Source organism: Acanthochromis polyacanthus, chromosome 13 (assembly GCF_021347895.1).
Source record: "Acanthochromis polyacanthus isolate Apoly-LR-REF ecotype Palm Island chromosome 13, KAUST_Apoly_ChrSc, whole genome shotgun sequence".
Taxonomy (NCBI): Eukaryota; Metazoa; Chordata; class Actinopteri; family Pomacentridae; genus Acanthochromis; species Acanthochromis polyacanthus.
Window position 1 is genome coordinate 9,529,225 of NC_067125.1, and position 25,720 is coordinate 9,554,944.

General features: G+C 41.5%; 1 protein-coding gene across 1 annotated transcript in view; it reads right to left on the reverse strand.

The window, feature by feature from the left end:
- The window catches only part of LOC110955485 (calsyntenin-2-like), a 356,305-nt gene extending 333,318 nt beyond the window's left edge, over positions 1–22,987 (reverse strand). Inside the window, exon 1 of the mRNA XM_051958076.1 lies at positions 22,477–22,987. Within this exon, the coding sequence (XP_051814036.1) occupies positions 22,477–22,540 (64 nt within the window). The 5' untranslated portion in view covers positions 22,541–22,987. The remainder of the gene's footprint in view (positions 1–22,476) is intronic.
- Positions 22,988–25,720: the final 2,733 nt, after the last annotated feature.

Here is a 25,720-nt window from a genome sequence, read left to right on the forward strand (position 1 = left end):
TCAGCAAGGTTTAGTTTGTTATCAGTCTGCTTTGACAAAGAATTGTTAAGTAATTACACCACATACAGTATGTGCTTCTGTTCTGCAGAAACTGTTTCAAAGTGCAATAATTGAAAAGCTACTTTTGGAAGTGTCAAAACAGTTGCAGTCTGAGGTTCTCTGCGACGAAACCTTGAAAGGAACTCTGACATTATTCAAAATGTCAGTGCGGCTTATATCATCATTTCTAACAAACCTATTTTCCACATCGCTCACAGTCTAATCATATTCATTTGTAATTACAATTTTTTCCTCTTTTTTTTTTTACAATAAATGTTGAAGTGAGAAAAGACTGGAAACATTGTACAAGATTAAATCAAATGCAATTGCCTCAGTGCATGCTGGGAAGCTTTCCCACACGCCTACTCTCTGGACACAGCAGCACAGAATCCTAACCTTGTCATCTGTGATGTTTTCCGCTTTAATCTTTCCCGATTGTGCACAATAAAGTAACTCTGCATTAAGGCTACTAAGGCCCTCTAAGTGACTGACTATGAACATCAAGCTGTTAGTGTTTCTGTATGTAAATCAGCCTGCACTTGTACAAGCAGATGGATGTGGAATAACTTGAATTTATTATCATTGATTGCATTAATGTGTGGATATCAAATACGGACTTTGTTGTTCATATGTGCAGTTCTTACACACACACACACACACACACACACATACACATTTAAAACTTGCTCAGCTCATCCTTTGGTGAAAAGGTATATGGTAATTATCTGCAAACCAGGCACTGACAAGTCTGTCACTGTCAAACACAGACACCTACCTACAGGTGGTAAATGTCAATAGAGGAGGAACTAGAAGAAGTTGTATGCATTCAAAATAAGCCAGACATAAAATTGTACTCATTTATCTGTATAAAAATTGAACAGATAGCATCTTTAAATGTGATTCAACGAAATCTCTGTCCCATTTCCTCAGCTTCATTCTCAAGTCCTGCCTTCTCTCTCTGTGTCTTTCCTTTCTTCTGGCCTTTTTCGCCCAATTTCAATTTCAGCTTGTCACTCACTCGTGCATCTATTCTCTGCAGCTACCCCCGCTTGCCCTCTCGCAATACTCTGCCGCAGATTTCCTTCGTTTATTTTTTTCCAGCATCTGCATATAAACCCCAAGACCATCCCGCCTTCCCCCCCCCCGAGGTGCTGGAAATGGAAAGAAAGTGGAAAAGGTGTGATTACGATGTCAATTCATAAACACGAGCACACTGAGAGACTTCATGGATGAAAGCGCCAGTGCCGCTGGAAAATTACCCGCCCAGCCGGGGACGAGCCATTTGCTACACAGTGGAGCACCACAACAAACATCAGCAAATACACAGAAAGGTACAAACTGGAGTTTAGGTAAATAAAAATAAGCAGAAAGAGAGGGGTTGGGAGGGAGACGGCAGAGGTGGAGAAGAGAATCAGTAGCTGAGATGTGTCTATGTGCAAGTGTGTGAGGACCTGTGAATGTGTGTGTTTGTCTACAGGTGTTCAGCCCTATTGGCTCCAGGCAGCAGGGGAGGACTGTCACTATTCAAACAGATGGAGAGAGACTCACCAGGACTGAGAAAGACTCAGAGGGCACAGATAGCAGGACCGGGTCTCTGTTTCCCTCACAAACACACAACCACACAAACAGCCATTTCATATGTTCTTGAGCATCAGGTGGCCAATGCCGCAGTGCTTGAAAATACCACCTGGAAAATGCCACACAGCCAGATCTAATCTATTTGTTTTTGGACCCACAGCATAGCATAAAAGGAGAGGACTTGCTGATATTTAAATGGTGTATATGTGTGCATGTGTGAGTGAGAGAGAGAGAGAGAGAGAGAGAGAGAGAGAGAGAGGAGGGAAGGCAGCAGCTGTGTGTATTCCAGTGACATAAAAGTGTGATTTAGAGACGTAGTGAAGGATTAGAAAGTTGATGTGTTTTTGCATTTATGAGGCAGAGATGGATTGTTTCACACCTTCTCAATATATTCCACAATGAGAATGTGGGGGACAGCGGTGACGGTAAAAAGCTCAGGCAGATTATTTGCAACTTCAACAAGAAAAAGTCGAATTTTAAGATGATTATTAACATCATCTTTCCGCTATTTCTCAGAGTGTTACACGTGTAGTCAGGAGGGAGGAATCCAGCAGGTGGATTTGATTTTTTTTTGTGTGTTTGTTTAGAAAATGCAGCAAACAACAGCTGGTGTTGAAATGCCTGCAAATCACAAAACAGAACTAATACATTCATATTAATCACTGATCCACGTACAGTAATGGGATAACTAGAGGAGCAGCCAGGTTTTGAAGTTCGTAGTGGGATTTGGTTGGTTGGTTGTCTTTACTGAAATACAATTGCATTAAAGTTGCAGTTATACTTTAATAATTATAGATTTTACTACATTTATTGTTTGGGGTTTTTTTGCTGGCATTTGGAGATTTCTTTTTATAATTGTGTAGGTGGGACTGACTGGAATCTGGCAACATCAAAACCATGGGGGTTGGATACTGGATGACTTAGAAATTGGATTAATATCTTCTTAGCACCGAATGGAAATCCATCCATTATCGAAACACCGCTTAATCCTCAGTAGGGTTGGAATGGCTGGCTCCCAGCTGACTTAGTGACACCCTGGACAGGTCACTAGTCTATCACAGGGCCGTCATAATCACACTTACAGACAGTCTACAATCACCAATTAACCTCATCATGTTTTTGGACTGTGGGAGGAAGCTGGAGAACCTGGAGATGCACAGGGAGAACATGCAAGCTGCATGCAGACAGATCCTAAGCCCAGGCTGGGATGCAAACCAGGGATCTTCTCGCTGCAAGGCGATGGCGCTAACCACCAATCCACTATTACAGTATCACTATTATATTCACTAAAATGTTCACATACAGCTGCCTGCTTACAGAGGCAGCCCACTACGAAAATGCTTACCTAACATCCAACCTCCAAACAAAAGGGCCTCAATGGCCACTTTGCCACCTGAGTCTTATGTTATTGCACAGATGACCTGCAATCACCTTTTTAACACAACCTTTTAATAATCGTGACAAATTGCAAATCAGTTATTTAGATTTTTCACACAAATGCAAGGTGAATGTATTGTCAGCCTTACGTTGACAATTATGCAGACAGATAATATATTTATAAAAACTCTGAGTAAAAACTTCAGAAAGGGTCCTGTTTATTTTGACTGATACATGGTAGGTCTATGTTTAGAAAGGATGTTGACTTTGCGACTTCTTGAGGGTTAGGAGAGTGAAAATGGCTAAAGAAATCAGTAAAGATATGACTTAGCAGAAGTGTGGTCTGTGTTCATGATGTTTTTTCTTCAGTATGTAGGAACATGTGGCCAGCATAACTACAAACCTCTGGTTTCAGACTTTTATTGTGGAATTATATGGACACATCATTGGGTAGATATGGTCATATCCATGCAATGACTGCAATGCATAGTAATTAACCTTTCTAGATTTTAACATATCTATGCAATGATGAGTTCATGAGTAATTCCAAGAAGAGAAATGGTAGTGGAGAAGGAGTAGGAAGCTAAGGTAGACGTATAATCAAAATTATTTATTAATACAAATATTATATATTTATGTTTTAATTATTTATGTCATTGTCACTTCATCACATAGACAAGGTATTGCAATTACTTGAAAGGTCCAGTCGTGATTTGTGCCACTCCTCAGTGCATTACTCCAAGAACAATTCAAGTAAGAAGGTATTTGAATTTGGATCCGAAGTGCATTCACTGGGCTCTACGGGTTCAGGATCTATGTCGTCACTACAGCAGCTACGTGTACAGTGTTGAGGATACGCAGTGAACTACACCATGACTGACATGCGGCTCCTCAAAAATGGAACTACACTTCATGGGTTTGGCGTCAAAGGAGATACCACAGGGAAGTGGAAGTACTGTGACTGGCTGCCTGTGTTTTCCACAACATATTTCTGATGCTGATGGAGTTTGTTGAGACAGAAGACAACAGAGAGCCTCAGAAAGACCCTGCAGTCATCACTTTTTCAGCAACTTACATCTAACGGAGTAATCACACTGTATGGAAGTCTCCTATTCAGTAACACTCCAGCACTGGTGAGGCTGGAAGAAACAAACAGCAGCCACGCTCGGCTTTACAATTATTAACCAGAGTGAGCTGGAAAATAATAAATCTCTGTTCTCTTGATAAATGAATAAAAAAAATACTGAAACATTCATACCTGCTTTATTATATGTACAGGAAAACAAAAGAGAAAATCAAGTTCAAATCTCACAAGGAGCAATCCAAGTGTTTCCTAGCGCAGCCTTGTCATATTATTTTAATGTGATTGCTTTAAATATTGAAGGTCCTGTGTGTAGTAATTTGTGTTGGTTTGTGTTAAGACCGGCTCACCATCCTCATTGAAATGATGATGTTGAAATGTGTCCCCGCTCTCTGGTGGGTGTCATTCTGTTTATTTTCTCCTCGTCTTTACTCAAGAGGACAAAGACGTTGGAATTTTTTGTTTGTTTGTTTTTACATTGGATTTTCAGTCTTCCCACCATCTGTTGTGAGATTCACAGATCACATTTGCCCTCTGTTATGTTCTTTAAAAAAGCTTCTTTTTTGTTAAAGCTCAGGCTTTGCTAATAATCATAAAAATCTAAAGACAACATCCTTTTTTCTTCCCTCATATGAATAAGGATTAGGGCTAAAAGCTTGTGCAGATCATTTGGAATAATACATTTAGATTCTAACAAATAGCTGCAAAATATATGGACCATAAAACTACATGTAAAACAGAGAGCAAAAGCTGTGTTGTCTAGTTTCTCCTTTGATAGAAAATATCCCCTGACAGACAAATACCAATGTTTTAGAAATTCTTTTTTCTTAATTTTGTTTGTTTTTGAGTTGATTCCACTCAGAATTGGTTCTTCTGTACATGACTTCAGTTTGAAATTCATCATGATTTTCACTGTTTCTAGTTGAAACACCAAGCTTTGGTTTGTGTTGTTTTAATTCTAACCAAAGAGAAGACTACGTGATTCATTTGGGACCCATCTTTTAACCCTCTGGACCTCCAAACCCACCACTGATGTTTGAAAGGAATGCTGTCTTTTAACACATTCCAAAAATGACACCATTTACGAGAGTCAGAAATGATAATTTGATTTTCAACTTTCCGGCAGTCCTCGAACTAATCATGCGTGACATGCGTGTCGTTCTATTGGGATAATTAAGCAAATTGTAGCATAAAATTGCATTAAAAGCAATTTATTCTAGATGTTTCAATTAAAAAAAAACTCACCAAATGAAAGCATTTGCATCAGATCCTGTAAGAGAGAAAAATTCCTGCGCTCACCAGCGCATCTGAAAACCAAGGACTGTTTGGCTGTGTTTATTCAGAGCAATTAGGGACAAGTATGGAAGTCAATCAGCCAATCGTGATTAAGACAAAAATTAAAAGTATTTGATAAACAAATGAATGCAGCATGGGTCAATAACAGCATGCAAAGAAGCAAACTGTCAGAAAGTTGGTGAAAAATACATTCAGTTATGGTGAAATGTCTTTCTGGGGTCACGGTGCAGCATAACGTGAAAAAAGTCTTATTGTGAGGTTGTAAAAATTTGACTATTAGAACATTTATATATGTGTATTTTATTTTTCAAGCATTAGTAACATTTTCCAATATTGTTTTGTTGCATATGTACATTTGATTTTATTATTTAATGTTGATATTTTATTACTTACTGCGTGTTGTTGTGCACTGTCCAGTGGTAGGTATTTATATTTTCGTCATGCCATGTATGATGACAATAAAACCATTCTATTCTATTCTATTCTATTCTATTCTGTCTGTGAGCAATTTATGGCATTATATCTTTGCTATACTACACATTTATTTAGTTCTGTTATCTTCTGGCCACATTTCCACAGAGGTGCAGGACCTTATATTGCAGGGAAAATGAGGCCACAATGAAGACAAATGTGTGAAAGGGGCAAAAAAAATGCCTATGGTTTAGAGAGTTAGAAAGCACATCATGCATGTAACTTATTCGAAAAAAATGTACATTTAGCATAAATACTGTGCATCCTGGGAAGTGTATGTCACTAGCATCTCTTCTAAGCAACTTTGGACATTTAGTCAATGCATCATTTAAGATACAAAAGTGATCATGTTTTAAGTGTATATGACCGTACAGCCATCCATCCATTATCTATACCCCACTTAATCCTCATTAGGGTTACAGGGGAGCTGGAGTCTATCCCAGCTGACCTAGGGTGAAGGCAGGTGACACCCTGGGCAGGTCACCAGTCTATCACAGGACTACATATAGACAGAGACAAACAATCACACTCACATTCACACATAAAGGCAATTTAGAATCACCAATTAACCTCAGCATGTTTTTGGACTGTGGGAGGAAGCTGGAGAACCTGGAGAAAAGCCATGCACAGGGAGAACATGCAAAATCCATACAGCTGGGACGGCGAAACTGCTAACCACCGAGGCACTGTGCAGCCCTATAACTGTACAGTATAAGCATATATCTTACATTATTAAAAATATGTTTTACTATGTCATCATTAATAATCTGTTTTTGTACAAGCCTCCAAGCAGACTCGAGGTGTTATAGCTGTTGACAAATACATTAATAATCACTTATGTCTGCCAACAACTACATTATACATGAGATATAAATCACAGATGAAATGTTTAGAAAGTTAAACACGGGGAAAGTCATATATTACCCACAGAACTTGTTTGCAGCGCACTGACAGTGTGAATGATAGGGTTCTCTTTCATAGACTTGTTTGTCTGCACTGTGATGGTAAAACATGATGAGTAACACAGATTTGCATTTCCGAGCTGTTCGGGATTACAGGAGTGAACTTTTCAGCAGAGCGAAGTCCAGCGGTGTGGCTTGTTATTAGGCAGAAAGCAGCCTCTCCTCTCCGGATGTTTCCTGGCTAAGAGCTCGGTGTGGGGCCCCTCCACTCTCAGAGACAGATGTTAGGCCCGGGCTCGGCCATCCACTCTCACCTTAATGAGAACTCAAGGGGGTCCGCCCGCGCGCATGCACACACTCACGCACATGTATGAACATACCAAAAAAGCACATACTCCAAAAAGCACACAAGAGCAACAAAAACACGCACGTATACCCAACACGACGTGAGAACCGAACAGTGAGAGGCAGCAGCAATGAGCGAGCCAGAGGTGGACTCATGATTTAATAATGGCGTGCTGGTTAGAAAAATGAGTGACCTTCACACACACACACACACACACGCACACGCACGCACACACACACACACACGCACATGCACACATGCATTCACGGTAACATAGTGTATCCAAGAGACAAGATATTAAAATCGAGGTCAGAGAGCGAAGGTGAGTTGAGGGGCACACAGAAAGGGTTTCAAAGAGCGTGTGTGTGTGTCTTCTGTCAACCATTTTTGTGTGCTTCATGAATGATTCCAACACTTTTGTTATTGACCAGTTATTAACTTGTAGCCTGCATGTCCACACACCCACTGAGGTATGCGTGGAAGCATGGAGGGAGAATAAGGATGAGTCACTGCATGTATTAATATATAACAGAAAAACACATTAAGGACATGGATATTTTGTACAGTATATATGTGCATGCCAGCATGTTTATGTATGTAATTTGTGCATGTATTTTTTTCCACTCTCAGTTTCTGCTGGGTATATTTGGCCTTGATAGAGCACAGCCCAGCCAAGTGGGGGAAAAAAACTGCTACTCTGAGGGCAGAACCAAAAAAGAAGTTGGATTAATATTTTAGCTTTTAAATGTCCTTAACCCAATGCCCTTCCAAAAGGAGTATCTCCATGGGGTCCCAATGAAACAGACACAAAGTGAATGAGAAAGAGAGAAAGGGGAGAGACAGCTCCTGAGGGAAGGAGAGAACAGTGTGATAAGACCTGGCTAAGCCTTGCCGTCAGTAATTACCTCCACGCTAATGCTACACCGGGAAAAACCCACTGGGAGCATAGGGAAAGATGAGGACTATAGATTGAAGGAAGAAAAAGAAACATAAAACAAAAAGCGGAGAGATTAAATTTCTGATATTACTGGCTCCAAGATTAGACAAAGACATACAAGGAGAAGACATGGATGAGGGTAAGATGGAGGCAGATAAAACAGAGGATGAACAAGGGGGGAGAGTGAAAGGATGCGAAGAGGTGGGAGGAGGAGGAGGTACACAGTGACCCAGATCCTCCTCCCGGTAACACAGGGGGAGCAGAGAGAGCCAGGCTGCTGTCTGCGGCAGGACCCGAGCGCAGGATGAAGAGACACAGGACACAAATATGAGCTAAAGCAGCGGCTACAGTGTGACAGCTGGTCTAAATCACAATAAACATGCAGGGACATGCTGGTTTGAAAAACAATCAAATTGTGACAAATTGTGTTTTTTTCGCTAACTACTAGAGGCTTGTATAGGAGCTGACAGGTACTCTCACTGCTCCCCTCGCTGTCTCCCCTGTTTGTTTGTTTTTTTGTTTTTCCTGGGGAGGGAGATGGGAGCACCTTGGTGATTTCTCCCAAAACACACAGGGACAAATGAGGCCCTGAGCGTCCTGTTAAAAAATGAAACATCCCAGCAGAGAGTTCACATCCCTCAAGATTTGACCTAGACGCAGGTAAACAAACACACATATATAGATGTATCCACACACACACACACACTGGAGCATGCAATTATTGAGCCTGTGCAACGGCCACAGGGATCTGGGATGCACCTACACAGAGAGGAGAGGAGGAGCTCAAAATGTGTGTGTGTGTGCCAGTGTGTGTGCATCAGTGGCCCAGTTACAGCAGAAGGATAAAATCGCTGCATCCGTGACAGGACATCTACACAAAGCTGGTCCCACCTGTTCAGACGCTCCACCTGCATGTGTGTGTTTCTGTGTTTCTGTGTGTGCAATCGCTACAGATGTCTCGGAATGAAGGACTTTATTTGACACAGACATATTTCACGTTATGAGCTGTGGCGTTTCATATGTCACACACACACGCAGCGCACACAGTTCCCCCGCAAACTCATCACAAAGCTGCAGGATTCATGGATCATTGTGCCTGGATTTCTATAGCAGCTTCAAAATATGGCCGAGCAGCCTGTACGTGAGAATTGTTGGCCACAAGTCAATGCACTTCAGACTGTTGGAACACTATTTATTTTTAGATGCTTTATGGTTCTTGGCTCTGCGGTCCTGATGCCAGGGCGAGTCATTCACACATACAGGAAGAGCACATACACACTCGCACACTTCTGTATTTGCATATTTTTAATCATTGCCTCACATTGAAAGCCCCTGAGAATTACGCTTTAACTTATTAGTTATGTTTATCTTCCATATTTCACACAAAACAGCATTGTGTTTATCCTCGAGGTGTTTCTCTGCATGTCATAAATGCCAGCTGACAATCAGCAGAACTGCATGAAACCGACAGCTCATTACCACGTCGCCCTCATGCACACATATGCACCCGCTTGAACACATAGTTCTCTTGCCGTACTAGCAGTCAAAAACTCCAACTCAAAAAGTCTGTCTGTTTTTTCACATTGTAAAATATTCCTGAGCGAACAAGCAACCTCGAGATATTTTCTTTCCCATGCATCTTTCTTCCTTGTCAAAATCCAGAATGCAAGTCATGCAGTGTGTATTACAGTATGTAAGAAGTGGCTAATGTAGCCTCAAGCCATTGGTATCAGTCTGAGAAGAGGGAGCATGCTACAGAGGTCTGTAAGCTCATTTCTCTCTCGCTCCACACCGCAGGAGTGTGAGGCAGACTACAGAGAGAACGCATGCCAAGCTCTCCCAGCTTAGAGTAGAGCCTAGGTTGGCATGCAATCTAATGAGTTTCTTTAGGAATATTTGTTATAGTAAACAACCAAAATGTCTGTACTCACAAATGAATTATGTAGGAGAACCAGCACTGTCACAGCACCAGGGAAGCTACTAGGGGTTATCTCATTAAACATAAACCCAGAAAAGATGCGGTGTGCACATTTGCAATGTATAAAAACATTATAATGTGGAACAAGTTATACACTATTATCACTGCAACACCCGGTACAACAAGTACGTCTTAAAAACCTACTAAAAAAACACAATGACGATAACTCCAATGTTTTTTTTACCCACAGATATGACGGAAAACAGCTAATATTTCTTTCTTCACTTGATTTGTACTGGTTTGAACATGCTTTTACGTCTGTTATATGTTTTGTCTTATTATATTGTGTTTTGTTGGGTGAGGACCCTAATGGAGAACAGACAAAAAGAATAAAGGATCAGTCAGTTTTCATCCAGTTACTATATAGAAAAGCTGGTCATCGCCACTGTGGCTGGATCTGACTGTGACTTGGAAGATATGGTAATATGGAAGCACAGTGTCAGTCATAAGGTAGCCCTGCCACAATCATCCCCTGCTTCATCATCTGTTTCACTCTAAACTGAATCTTGATTTAAAATATTAACATCATGCTGCATTGAAAGAGACTTGAAACTAGCCATTGAGACCATAAACTCATTAGGAAAAGGTTTACTGAGGTAACAGATAACGAGAGAAGTAAGGTCATCTTCTCATAGAATTCTATACTAGACATCATCCCCTGCTGGCAATTTCAAAGAATGGAGGCAACACCGTGTTGGCTTCACTTCTCAGACGCAGAGTTTAAATCCATCTTTTATAAATGGTTTATGAATCCACTCTCCTCCTACTTGCACCACAAATCTTGACATAAAAAGGGAAATTTAGTTGTATTTGAATTCAATGATAATAAATATTAAATATGTGACAAATTCCTAATTGTCACATAAAATAACCCAAGCTGTACCAACTCTGGCAGAAAGTTGTGTTTAAGTAGGATCGGGCCCTTCATAGTAAAAAGAGAATGAGAGAGAATTTAAATTAGAACAGCCCATCATCCAGTCTTACATTACCATCATGTCTCACTATGTAAGAGCTAAATGTTAAAACAGTACTGCTTAGCATTATCATTAAGATGCTGCACATTTCCTGGCCATTCTCACCCGTCCATCTGTCACTCATCAATCACTGCTCAGCCTTATCACAGCTGTGACAGGCTGTCAGGTCTCTGGTGTGTTCTCACATTTCTCCACCCCTCCAATATCCTTTCACTCTGTTGTATGCAAATTCCTGCTCATGCTGAGGCACTAGCTAATGGAAAGACAAGATCTTTCTGTAAGTGTGCTTTCAGCACAACGGATAGCTCCACTGATGCTGTTTCTTGCTGAGTGTCATTGGCTCATTTCAGGACCAAGGACAGTGGCTGGCATCTGCGTCGCATCTTCATCTGTTGTCATGCAATTCTCCGTGAGCGTGCAATATTTCTAAAGGAGAATAAAAACAACAGTCTCTGGCATCAAAACAACAGCAATGGTGCCACTCTGAAAGCATTTGTAGTACTTTGGGCTGCATCAGCTCATATTAAATATACATAGGTTTGATAATACACTGTTAAGCACAACTAAATGTTTGGCATTCTGCTCTTTTGCTTTAGAAAAAGATAATGGCTCATATTTTAGAGAACATAAAAAGAAAGTAGCTACATTTTGATAATAGCACAACAGAAGTAATGTAGCTAAACATGTCCAAAATCAGCAGCCCTTGTCTCCAGTCACTACCCATCATAAGCCCTGCAGAAGGGTGACAGACTCTGTAGCATCTGCTGGCAGGCTGGACTAACTCCAGGGGCGCTGACACTGGTACTGTAACTCACAACAGCCACCACTAAATGACATGCCTTTTATCGGGGCAGACATATCTGCAGACCTCCTGCTGATGGAGTTTTAAATGCCAAAAAAAGTCTGAGCACTGTGAGTATATGCACTAAAGAGGGAAATCTTGGGTATGTTTTTATATGTTTGCCCACAGGAAAGCGACGACAAGTGTTTATTTGCTTGTGTGTGTGTGTACATAAAGGTTTGGTCGTATAGGTATGAGCTCGGCCAGCTTCTGCTCAGCCTCTAAGTGGCTAGCATATGGGATGACAACTGTTGCCTTCATAGGGAAATGGACGGATTAATTAGAATTGAGCACAGATAGGAGAACAGACACGCAAGTGATGAGCACTTAACACAATCATCAAGGCAAAATCACACTGGGACCGCTTGTGGGCTGCGTATTTGTGGGCTGCATGCTTGTGTGTGTTGGTGTTTGTGGCAGGCTTTGAGGGATTGTCGACTAATGAAGAAAATAACAATTACCGCTTGATTAATATGTGTGTACCAGCAGCCCAGTACCTGTGGATAATCATCAACCTTGCAAACCATTAGCAAATACATGGCGCTGACTGTTTCTAATGGGGTTATGTGTGCAGACTGACAATGAGGCGCATGTGTTGCTGCTTGCAGTGCTGAAACAGGCAACTAATGCTCGTGCAGGGCTGACCTGAATATGGAGCCGCCCTTAGCAGTGAAGCTGCAGTTGCCCTACTCCAGCTCCAAACATACAGATACACTGTGGACAAGCAGGCATTAGAAAAGCACTAATACATGGCTGAGGAGCAATCAAAACTGTGTCATTTTGCCTCTCGGTCTCATTTTATGGTTTCAGCTTGCACACACATTAGTCCATTCTTCATGAAAGAAAGATTCATGAATCTTGGGAAACATGTTTCTTAGCTTAGCTAGCAGAGAATCAGTCAATCATGCTCTAATTTGTGCACAATAAATAAATAAATAGCATAGTATATGTGTAAATTTAGGAAACAACGGGAAACAGGTAGTCCAGATAAATACAAAAACCTTCAAAGCTAACTTATGAGCATATTATACACTTGTCTCCAAAAGTATCAGAAGAGTGAGGTCAATTTCTTTACTTTTGCTGTAGACTGAAAACATTTAACATCAAACGATGAATATGAGACAAGCGACCAACAGTTCAGCTTTTGCTTCCAGTTATTTACATCTGGATCTGATACACAATTTAGAATCTTGCACCTTTTATTTGAACCCACCCATTTTTCATGTGAGCAAAAGTACTGGAACATGTGACTGACAGGTGGGTTTTGTTGCCCCGGTGTGTCCTATTACACTGATTACACAAACAATAAATCGTGCTCCGTGTTTCAGATTTGGGTTTTGCCTGTGCAGACAGCATCTATAGTTAGAGGTGTAACCAGCATGGAAACTAGAGAGCTGTCTATCTGTGGAATAACAAGCAATTGTGAAGCTGAGAGAAGACAGAAAATCAATCAGAGCCATTGCACAAACATTGGCCACAGCCAGCACAACTATTTGGAATGTCCTGTAGAAGAAAGAAAGCACTGGTGTACTAAGTAATAGACATCAGACAGGTAGACCAAGGAAAACAGCAGCAGTTGATGACAGAAACACTGTGGGAGCTGTAAAGAAACACCCTAAAACAACTGTTAGTGACATCAGCAACAATGTCCAGATGGCAGGAGTGAAGGAAGCACAATCTACTGTTAGCAAACGACTTCATGAACAGAAGCTACGCCAGAAAATGCAAACCATGGACTGATGAGAAAAAGATGAACCTTTGCCAAAGTGATGGAAAGGCGAAAGTTTGGAGAAAGAAAGGATCTGCTCATGATCCCAAACATACAAGCTCATCTGTGAAGCACAGTGGTAGTAATGTCATGGCTTCTTCTGGGCTGGGCTCATTAATCTCCGCTGATGATGGAACACATGGTGGCAGCAGCAAAATGAACTCAGAAGTCCACAGCAACATCTTGTCTGCCAATTTAAAGAAAGATGCAACCAACCTGACTGGGAGATCCTTCATCGTGCAGCAAGATAACGACCCAAAACACACTTCCAAAACAACAGAGGAGTTCATCAAGGGCAAGAAGTGAAAGGTTTTAGACTGGCCAAGTCAATCTCCAGATTTAAACCCTATAGAGCTGCATTTCACCTGCTAAAGAGGAGACTGAAAGGAGTAACCCCCCAAAACAAACAAAAACTGAAAGAAGCTGCGGTGAAATCCTGGAAAAGCATCACAAAAGTTTGGTGATGTCAGAGGGTCACAGGCTTGATGCAGTTATTGAAACTAAATATCAAGTCGTTTTCACTTATTCTGTTCTTATTCAATCTGTTCCAATACTCGTGCTCCACTAAAAAATATGGCGCGTCATTACAAATAATGCTATCTTCTAAGTTGATGTGTATCAGATCCAGATGTAAATACCTGGAAATAAAAGCTGAAATGTTGATCTTTTTGGAAGCTGAAAATGTGAGTTTTTGCTGTAGTCTGAAAACATTTGTGGGTTTTCAGACTACAGCAAAAATAAAGGAACTGGCCTCACTGTGCCAGTACTTTCCAGTGGAGTGTATGTAGTTTGTCAAATCTGTAAAAACCTCTACAGTATGATTGGGTCTTTCTTGGGTAGAATCAGTAACCTCCTGGAGTCTCTGCTCGTTGCCTGGCAACTGCTCCAAGCCAAAAAGTAACATAGCATTAATCTATTCATTTAACTTGACATTTAGCAGAGCTGGACGAGCACATGCCGTATGACTTACAGATAAATGCATGTCTCAAACCAGCATATACAAATTAAACTATTCATATTTGTAAGCATCAGTGTGACCAGTAAACATCTAATTGTCCTCCTCCTGTCCAGTTTGTTGCTGGCAGAGGCTCCTGCATGTCTGTACAGATTTTTTGAGTAATGTTTGTTGGGAGACATGATCACTGTCACACAAACTAAATGCTGAAGCTGAAAGCCAACAGCTTTCTCTAAGTTACTCAGCCACTCTTCCACTGTCTGCATGTCCACTCTGAAAAGTGTGCTCTCAACTCTGAGTGCTCCGCTTGTCAAGTGTGAAGATTTATGAGTCACAGAGACAAAGATCTGCAACTTTCTCTCTGACCCGCTCTCCTCACTCGTCCTATAATTCTCTGCCTTCTCCCTCTGATCATTTCCTCGGAGGTCAGCCGGACCCAGCTGGTGGAGAGGGACAGGTCAGGCGCTATCTGTCTGCGTAACCCTTTGCAACTCATCAGAGAGAGTGTGTGCTGGTATATATATGTGTGAGTCACACTGTGTGTCATCACCCCGCACTGAAAAATAGACGAGAGTCCACTGGTGAGATTGGACTCGTGGTACGTGATTGGAAAACAGGACCAAAGGGATGAAAAGGGGACTGAAGAAGGTGCAAGAAGGAGACCCTCGAATATCCTGGAGAGCTCTTGTGTGTGTGTGTGCGTGTGTGTGTGTGTGTGCGTGTGTGTGTGTAAGTAGTGTCTGTTGCATTATCTGTAGACTACGAGAGCAAATCAACAGGGGAGTATGGTAAGAGTGTGGAAAGACACTCGACGAACTTGATTATCCGGAAGAAGTGGGGGATTAATTTTAACAGTGCAATGATCACACACACACACACACACACACACACACACACACACACACACACACACACACACACACACACACACACACACAGACATGCAGTTGTAGGTAAATCATAAGGCAATAACTACTTTAAAAGTAACGTGAAGTAAATGTCACCTAGTGGACTCAACTGTTTTATACTTGTTTGATTTCACCATATTAAAGGTAGGAAGAAGATGCCAAAAGAACGTAGACTCCCCTGGGTAATAGGCTTCTCTCCATTTTGTCATGCTTACAGTTTTCACACAGCAGTTATTGCAGGTGTAGCAGTGATAACGCATGTGTGAAAAACTCTGACCTCCTACTTTTAGCAATGGCTGATTTTCAAGATTAGCACTATAGTGATGTTTGTAGCATTTTCACAGGCGTGAACTAACCGTGACGTCACCCGTTGGCTTCGACGCCGAGAAAATGAAGCCCGGATTTTGCTACTTCCTGGTCACCATTTGGGATTTTTTGGAGTCAGTGACGTAAAAAGTCATCAAACAGGCTGGACCAGAGAGCAACTAGGGGCAGGACCAGTCTATAGGCGGGCCAGACTGAGAGCTGAAGACTCTCTAATCCCGCCCACATTTTATCGCAAAAGCTTCTGTTGCTGTCAATCATTCCAGACAAGACTGTCTATCAAGTATAGCCACGCCCCCTAGCTCCGCCAACTTTAACGACTTATTTAAAATTCAGTATTGATTTATTTTAAGATCGGCCACCTGATCTCTCATTTTGACCATGAAAACTAATGGGGAAAAAATCCTGAGCTGTAGAAAATCAGTCTATCAAATTTTATTTTTTCCAAAAATGAATTGGGGTCTATGGAGCAAAAGCTTTTTGGAGCCAACCCTAGCGGACGGTGTGATATTGCAAGTTTTTGACACTTCCGGGTGGGCTTCATTTTTGGAGCCAGATGCTACGTCCATCTTTATATAAAGTCTATGCATTTTCAGCTTCATAATAACAGTAACATAAAAATGCTTTTTTGTTTTTTTCCCCAGTGTGTTATGGAAGAAGTGACCTCAATCCTGTTGAACACCAGTCTAATCTTTTGGAAAATCTTCCCAGGAGACCAAAGGCTTTACAGTAGAATAATACTGAGTAATTTGTAGTGTTATTCCATAGATTTGGAACAACATATTATATGCTCATATGCTCATATACCATGCATTGTTCACGTTTTATTCACACACTAAACTACACTTCAGTACCGTGGCCTTGTGTCCTTTTAATTTTTATTCATTTTCAATACTCTGGGAATGCCACTGTAGTTTTGTTGTGTTGGTGTCCTGTACAGCAGTACAATGTCGATGAAGTTTATTATTACCTCCGCCAGGAGGTTATGCAATCATTGGAGTTTGTCTGTTTGTCTGTTAACAGCATAACTCAAAAAGTCATGGATGGATTTTCACCAAATTCTTACAGAATGTCCGGAAGAGCAAAAGTAACAATCGATTAGATTTTGGAGGTGATCCGGATCACCGTCTGGATCCAGGATTTTTTTGAAGGACTCTGGACAAATGAGAGATGGCCGCCAGGCCTTGACTTTTTGAGTTATGCTGTTAACAGACAACAGACAGACAGACAAACAGACAAACAGACAAACAGACAGACAGACAGACAAACAGACAAACAGACAAACAGACAGACAGACAGACAGACAGACAGACAGACAGACAGACAGACAGACAGATGGCATGGCGGAGGTCTGCGCTCTCCGAGTGTTTTTCTAGTTTCTCAATGCAGTAGCCATGTTTCTGTGTAATTGTCAAGAAATTTTGAAAGAAACCGTGAAATGTCCCAAAAAAAGAAAAAGTAAATTATGTCCTATAACTAATATGGAGTGAATAAGCTAGGCTGCATGGTGTCATCAGAAGGTGGCGGTACAGACTTTCATACACAAAGCTGGAATAAACAAAGTAGAAGAAGCCAGAAACAAAGTTATTTTGGTGGTTGACAAACAAAAAACAAAAAAACAACTTTGTTTCATCAAATGAGAGAAAATGAATAAATTTGTGTCCACGTAACAGAGGAAAATGGTTCTCTGAAACCATTTTCAGAGAACTGTCTGTCTGTCTGTTTATCTGTCCGCAACATTATTGAAAAACAAACAGAATTTGGCTGAAACTTTCAGGGCAGGTCAGAAATGGCACAAAGATCGCCTGATTAGATTTTGCCAGTGGTGTGGCTTATAGTCTGGATCCCTTGATTTGTTCAAGATTTCTGTATCATTGTGAGATAGCGGCATTGCGTCACTGTAACTATGACAAGTGATCTACATAGGATGCCTGCTGATGATCACATGATTGTGATCCTACTACAAATCGACCGCTGCGGTCTTATTGTGACTTAACCATCGGAAGTCATAGAATGACTGAGCAGCCTTGGTGGAGTACTGTGCTCTTCGAGTGCCTTTCTTGTTTTCAAATGCTATTTTGAAGAAACAGCATACATTTCACTGTGTAGTGTAGGACATTAATTTTCTTGGAAATAAAACACATCCTAGATCAGTTTAGTATAGCCATTGGTTTCACTCTCCCAGCCTTACTTGGCCCTGTATGACTAACATGTGATAGTGACTTTAAACAGATAATTATGTCTAACAAATGCTGCTGCAGTTTGCTGATTTTATGTTTTTTTCCTACTTGTGTTACTAATCTCAATTTTAGCAGTCAATTTATTGATTTAATACTTTGAAGTAACTGTCTCTTATGAACACATTTATCATTGTTTAGCGAAAGCCAACTTGTTAAAACATTGTTTTACTCCATTTTTATTCCAAAGTCTTCAAAGTTCACAGAAAAAGTACGTTTGAACATCTGCAACTCCCAAACAAAGCAAACTTCTGCTGATGAAGGTCATGTGATGTGATTAAAAGCTCCAAAGCAGTGTTTTCACAACAGTTATTTTTCAGGTCAAGACCGACTTTTAAAGCTCACCTCATGCCTCCGTTCCCTCTTCTGCCTGTTACTTCCTTTATTTCCTTTTCTTTTCCTTCCAGCTGTTTTCTTTGCTCTAGAAGACACTGGAGATTCTGACTTAATTCTGCAAAAACTACTCCGGCCTCGTCTCTGATCAAATCCTCTCTGTGTATCTCGCCGTCTCTCTGTCTGTAGGGCAAATCAATGGGCCTTGGCTGCCTGAATATTCGCTGCCAAGTATGGTCAGCTGTGATCACTCACAGCAACCGGAGGGGAAAATAAAAGAAGAAGAAGGAAGAGATAGATGAGACACCTACTCACTGCACAGTGCACCCAGTTCAGTCAGTTACTGAACTACATGCTCACACAAACTGTGACTCCCCTAAACCCCCACCATCCTACATCTGAAAAGACAGTAGAGTTAAAATACAGGAGGCAGAACAAGGGGAGTCAGAAACTGCATATAGTGTAAAGATGGAGGACAGTGGAAGCGAAAAAGGCCAGCGAGGAATACCTTCCATAAGCACACTTCACTCGGGTCTGATAATAGCTTTCATAGATTAAACTTCCTTTCATTTGTAGCTTTCTGTGAATGCTGGAAGGTGGACAACAAACACCCACTCAACACTACTCCACGCTCATCCCCTGCCTTATATGGAAGCAGGCTTGATTTCTCATGAGCAATAAAAGCAGCATTTGTTCACTAATGAGCAAAGTTCAAGAAGCTCTATAGAACTGTGTTATTCTGTAGTGGTAAAACTACAGCTGCAGATCTACTATCCGTCCTCGAGGGATCGCAGGAACCCTCCCTGCTTGTTTGAAGATGATAGCTTAAACTTATCCACTCTGACTGCTTGTTTTGTCTCTGATGGTTGTAGAACTGTGCTGGGATCAGTGGTCTGGCGCTTCACCACCGCCACTAAGCCCCCCTACTTCTCGAATGGCATGGAGCTGTGCAGGGCTTTGAAACAGGAGGAGGAAGCAAGTGTTTGTATAAAATTCCGTGATGTTCCTCCGTGCTGCTGAGTCCTGCCTCCCCTGGCCGCGGCAGGCCGGGCAGGATTTGCTCTGCATCCTGTGTCACAGCCTCGTAGGAGGATTTATAGAGTGTTCCCATAATGCACTTCCACTCTCCAAAGGGGGGACATAAATCTGCCTCTATTTTTTTTTCTTTTTTTGTCACCCCACCTTTTTTATTTGCTAATGGGATCCTCAAATGACTATCCTCTTGGCTTTCTTTATCCTTCATACACACACACACACACACACACACGGACTAAAGCTCACACACACTTAACTACACACACAGAAGCCCTGTATAGAAAGGCATAAATTAGAAGACCTGTGTCAAATAATCCTGAAACTTAACAGCAGACGTCAGTAGCCATGGCCTACCTTGTTACCAAGCGACCTCTTCCAAAGGCCAAATATTACATTTGGACTGTTTGCATGCTTACTGACAGGGGGAAAATGTACAGCGTGTTTATCTGGATATAATAAAGAAGCAAAAAGGTTCCACCAACAAAGAGTCACACAGTGGGTAGCTGAATTAAAATACACTGTGCTGGTAATGAGCTATCTAAATTCAGAGTTCATATTGCTTGGAATTACACAAAAGCGGGGCTCCGGGCAGCACTGGCAAAAACTCTATAGCTCTTTCTGCTTCGCTGCCAGAAGATTCTCCCTGTCGAGCGGCGACACGGTCGGTCCTGGGGAAATCGTTTGAGCCGCAGCATGTATCTGCGAATGCAATAATTCCTTTGTAAACGACATCACCTTCTTGCTCTTTTTTTTTTTTTTGCATACTTGGCGGCTGTCAACACATTGGCTGCACTCTATCACTCTCCCTGCATGTGCACGGGCAAACCCACGCACACATCTGCATGCACACGCTCAGAGGGATGTTAACGCTTCAAGCTCTGATTACCGACAACTCTGAAACACATACTAAATAGATGCACACTTTTAGACACACGAACACATGCATGCTGAGTCTGAATGGATGACTCGGGGGTGACGGTGATTAAAGGCACCCGCACGTCCACGCTCTCCTGGAACGAAACGGTGGCTAAACAGAAAATGACAGGAGTAGCGGCTCTTCAAAGTTATCTGGGAAGCAGCTGCGCACATTGGCGCCACAGACGCAGATCCTTCTCCACACTTGACGCGAATGCACTATTTCAGTTGTTATTTCAAAAGCTGAAACGGAGCAACAGATTCTGGAACGAGGAAAGGGAAACGCCACTTCTTATGGGCTCTGCTTCCTGCCAGCTGTGACGAGGAACAGGGAAGGCGGTGTAGCAACAGATAGGCAGATTCTGGAGACAATACACTCTTATTTTCTCCTGGATTTAACTGCACTGTACAGTGGCCCAGGGGATTCAATTAGAACCATGCTGTGCTTGGTTTTTCCACCCCCATTGACTTGGCAGTAATTTGTTTACTTCACAGTCAAGCTCTGGATAAAGAAAAAAACAATAGATCCTTCCTTACAGTGCAACTACCCTGTTATTTCTGGCCTTTTACATACATGAACTTATCCAGTTAATACCCAATACCTCCTAACAGAGGACACAGTCAGTGCACACAGATCCCTGAGCAATGCACATGGCGGCTGACGGTCAGCCCGCTGTTGCTTGCAACTTGTAAACGAAAGTGCATATAAGGCAAAAGCTTGACCTCTGTGCCAGGTCACGGTCTGCAGTAGGCCCGTTAGCATATGATTTCCCCCCCCAACACACACACACACACAGAGCAAAGACTGCAGCTGTAGCCAGCCAGCCGGCCAGCAGGGAAGCTCTTTTTTGTGTCAGAAGGCAAGGAGGATGAACAGCTTATCACAGTTATGGTGTCTCCTGGCTGCCAGACGAAACTGACAGGTGTCACCTTGTTATTTCGCTGGGTAAAAGCCAGGCTCAGTCTACGGGGAGTTGATTAGCACAGACCTGTTGCCGCCTTTACCCGCTTACCTACGGCACATGCCAGTCTCCCTGGAGAATTAAGCAGTCCCGCTGCAGAGGGGGGATACTGAAAAACCTAAAATTAGCTCAGCTATGTAGCAAAAACTGCCAACAGTATGGCACACATTTCCGACATCCGGATGTCATTATCATATATCTGTGGCTTTGGGGATTATTCTGAGTGAGCAATCAGGCTGATGATGAATCCCACCTATGATTCATTTACATGGAAGGTACATGTTTTTAGATGGCTTTATGAAAGTTTAGATGAATTTTTAAAAGCTATTTTGCCTTAAAAATCTGCTGTGGCTGTGTTTTTTCCAGTAACAAGTAGAAATCTATGAATACGTGCATCTGAGGTTAACCTGGACGGTGTCGTGTTGCCTGTAGAGGATGTTTGCAATCACAGCCAGGGATCTTGTCACCTTGGAGTGATTTACACACGCTTTCACGGCTAGACTTCCCCAAGCAGAAGTGTGACTTCTGCTAACACGTGTCTCCGCAGTAGCCTTATTAAAGATTACACGGCTGCAAACACCGCAGGTTTGATAATATTCAGCCCATTTTCTATCTCAAATATGCTAATATATACACCAGAAAGCCCTAAATGCAACATCTTTGCAGGTTTTGAGTCCCAGCGCATTAAAACTTCCTTGCTCCACTTTCCTCCTACCTGCTTCTACTTCTACCTATGTATTAGTCACACACCTCAGAAACAACAGGAAGGACCCACAGGCTTCACAGAATCTTTCTCCTTCATGCAGCCCTCTGCCAAAAAAAAACATGTTGCTATAAATGTAAAGATGATAATATATAACAACTAAATCAATACCACATGAGAATGATCCCAAAAATAGGCAGTAATAAGGTCACTGGAAGCACCAAGAAACACTCTGCAGTAATGCTGCCACGGAAGATACAACAAATAGCTTTAAGTGCCATAAGAGGCTGTACAGTTCTACAGTTGTACAGTTATTTAGTGCTCTGTGTCCACAAGCCCACCAGCAGAAAATAAATAACAGCCCTCTCCTTCAGGAAACAACACAGCCACACAGTAATCTGCGCAGATCAGATGGACATTTCTCTGCATCCAGCCTCCCCGGCCACATCCACCTTTATTAAAGCCGTAGCGCACGCGGCAGATGCGCTCCACGCAGCTGCCCTTCACCTACCGTACCTTTGGTGTGAGCGGCGCTCAACCCCACAGCCACGAGAACCAGCACACCGGCTATTCTCAGCATCTTCTCGGTGGAGCTTCAGCCCGGGGAAGAAAAAAAATAACGGGAGAAGGACCACGGCGACCTCTTTTTTTCTCCTCTTTTCTTCCTCAGTGTTCCTTTTTTCTTTTCTCTCCTTCTCCTTGCCGCCCTCTCTCCTCTCTCTCTCTCTCCTATTCACCGCCTCAGGTTTTCTCTCTCCCCTTCTCTCTCTTGAAGCAGTGTGTGTGTGGAAACAGTTCACTGATATATGCGGGACAACAGCGTGGAGTGGAAGAAGAATGAGAAGAAGAAGAAGAAGAAGAAGGAGGAGGAGGAGAAGGACACCGGGTACCCGCACCAGCACCTCGCCGCACGGCACTGCGCGCGTCGGTGGAGGCAGCAGCTCGAGTGGTTTGTGCGGAGACGGGACCGGAGAGCGGCGCACCCGGGACCAGACCGAGCGACGTCACGGGGAGGAGAGAGATGGATTCAAGCGCTTTTCCCCACCTCTGCCTCCCTCCCCCCCTCTCATTCCTTCCTCTCTCCTCCTCCCTTATCTCTGGAGCATCCCAGCCCACTCAAACGCTGAGGAGAGACTCTGAATGCAAAAGAAGAGTTTGGAAAGCATCGTGCGCCTTTATTTGAACCGGCTTCCTGCACAAATCCACGATGAAAAAAAAAATATCTAGAGGATATTAAAAGACTAAATAAAAATATTACTGATGTCACAATCAATCAGTGTAATCATTTGAATGTTAACAACACCGCTGGAGCCATTACAAGCCCACTAACCCACAGTTTAACAGTGTCATACACTGTAAAACAGCACAAAGGAATTCAATCAAAGCAGCTCCCTTGTTCAATTCATGTAAATAACAAACTTTACAAACCCATTATTGCTTCAGTTAAAACTGTTGAAATATCATGACAGAGTAGATTATAGAATTTGGACAATTATATATAAAGTTCGTGAAGAAACTTTACCAGTCAATGTCCACAGCAGAAATGCAAAAAGAGAAAGTAAGCATGACTTAAAAGGAACAGAGATCTTCATAAAACCAAAATTTAGGACCAATGCATTTCTGTAAAAGGGGTTATTTTACGGATCAATCTGAATAAAAAGAATATAAATCACACACAAGATTTAAAATGTAATTAAAGCCAGGAAATTATTATAATACAAACAAATGAATTAGGAGTGTCATAGTGTTTGTTATGAGAGAAAACTCTGACATGAGTGAGAGTGGCTGTGCAGGCCTCTCAGATTTTATAGTCATTTTGTTTGTTGCTTATTTTTAATGCTCGCTCTAAACTGATTATTAGAAAAGGTCAGATTAAACAAGTTTACTCTTCTTTCTGCTCCCTTTTTTTTTTTTGAAGTTTGGAAACTTTTGTTTTTGCATTGTATTAAATTGTTTTGTTTTTCCTTTAGTCAGCGAATAAAATAAACTAACTTTACTATTTTCATACGACTTTAGAGCCTGAAAACAAGCGTTGTTATGACCTTTGACGTGAAATAGTTGAATGAATTATGGGTCATTCCACCTGAATTAAATTACAAGTTCACACCTGATCATCTCTTATCGGTCAGATTTTTTTTCCTGTTCATATCTATGCCGTGGGCTGCACAGTACTTTGGTGGTTAGTACTGTCGCCTCACAGCTAGAAGATCCCTGGTTTGCATCTCGGCCTAGGCCTGGGATCTTTCTGCATGGAGTGTTCTCTCTGTGCATGTGTGGGTTTCCTCCAGGTACTCCAGCTTCCTCCCACAGTCCAAAAACATGCTGAGGTTAACTGGTGATTCTAAATTGTCCGTAGATGTGAATGTGGGTGTGATTGTTTGTCTCTATATGTAGTCCTGTGACAGACCGGTGACCTGTCCAGGTGTCTTCACCCTAAGTCAGCTGGGATCGACTCCAGCCCCAAGCAAACGTAATGACGATTAAGTGGAGTATAGAGAATGTGTGGATGTTATGTATATTTCATCAAATATTTGAAGCACTATGAATTGGAAAACCATGACTCTTCCTTTAGCTCAGTAACAATATTAAATAACTCCTCCTGCTCATTGCCTGTTCAAATAATGTCCAGAAATGAGAAAAACTGAATTTGAATATTTTTTTTCCTCATAAAGTATGTCTCTGACTGGCAGCAAACTATACATTAAAGCTCTTATGATCACAGAGAAAAATTCAGTCTCTTGGGGTGAAAAGTAAAGGTTTCATGCTTAGGGGAATATAGGAATAGAAAAAAAATGGACATTTTTTTACCAAATTTGCACCAGTGTGTAACTTTTTTATTATTATTCTATCAAAGCAAAATTGTATCACTGAAGACCATATGTACGTATCAACAAGCCTGCAAAATTTCAGGACTCTAACTACATAATGTTTTAAGTTATGGCACTTCAAACATTGCTCCACAGATTGGCATGAAGAAACGAGGCTGAAATCAACATGGCCCCTCTTCTCTTTGAGGATTTTTAACTCTGGAACTAATGTTTTTGTTGTTTTGTCTCATGTTTGTTGTTTTGTGTCTCATTTTTGTCATTTTGTGTCTTGTTTTTGTCATTTTGTGTCTCGTTTCTGTCAATTTGAGTCTTGTTTTTGTCAATTTGAGTCTAATTTTTGTCTTGTCGGATAAAATTTATTTCAGTTTGTCTCATTTTTGTGGGTTTTGTCTAATTTTTGTGGTTTTTGTCAAATTGTGCCTCATTTCGTGCCTTGTTTTTGTTGCTTTGTGTCTCCTTTGTCTCATTTGTGTCTCATTTGTTTTGTCTCATTTTTGTTGCTTTGAGTCTTGTTTTGTTGTTTTGCCGTTTTGTGTCTTGTTTTTATCTTTTTGGGAATAATTTTTTTCAGGTGAATTTTCATTTTATTAAAACCCAAAATATTACATATCAGTCGATATTCACCACTTTTAAAAAATCAGTCAAAGTGAAGCTGTTCGGGCGTGGAGCATCCGGTACACTGACACAGAATTTCCCAGCTGAGAGTTCACTCAAATCATTCAGTTCGTTTATTAAAAAACAAAACTAGAATACTTGTCATGATGCATTGTAAAGGAGTTAAAATTCCCCAGAGACTTGTTATTTTGGAAACTTACTAAGGTTTGTGAATCATTTTAACAAAGTTATGGTTGTTTCTTTTCTTAATAAAAACCTTCTGAGGATGACAAAGGTTAGTATTGAATTCGGTGCCAACAACCGTGGATTTATAATTA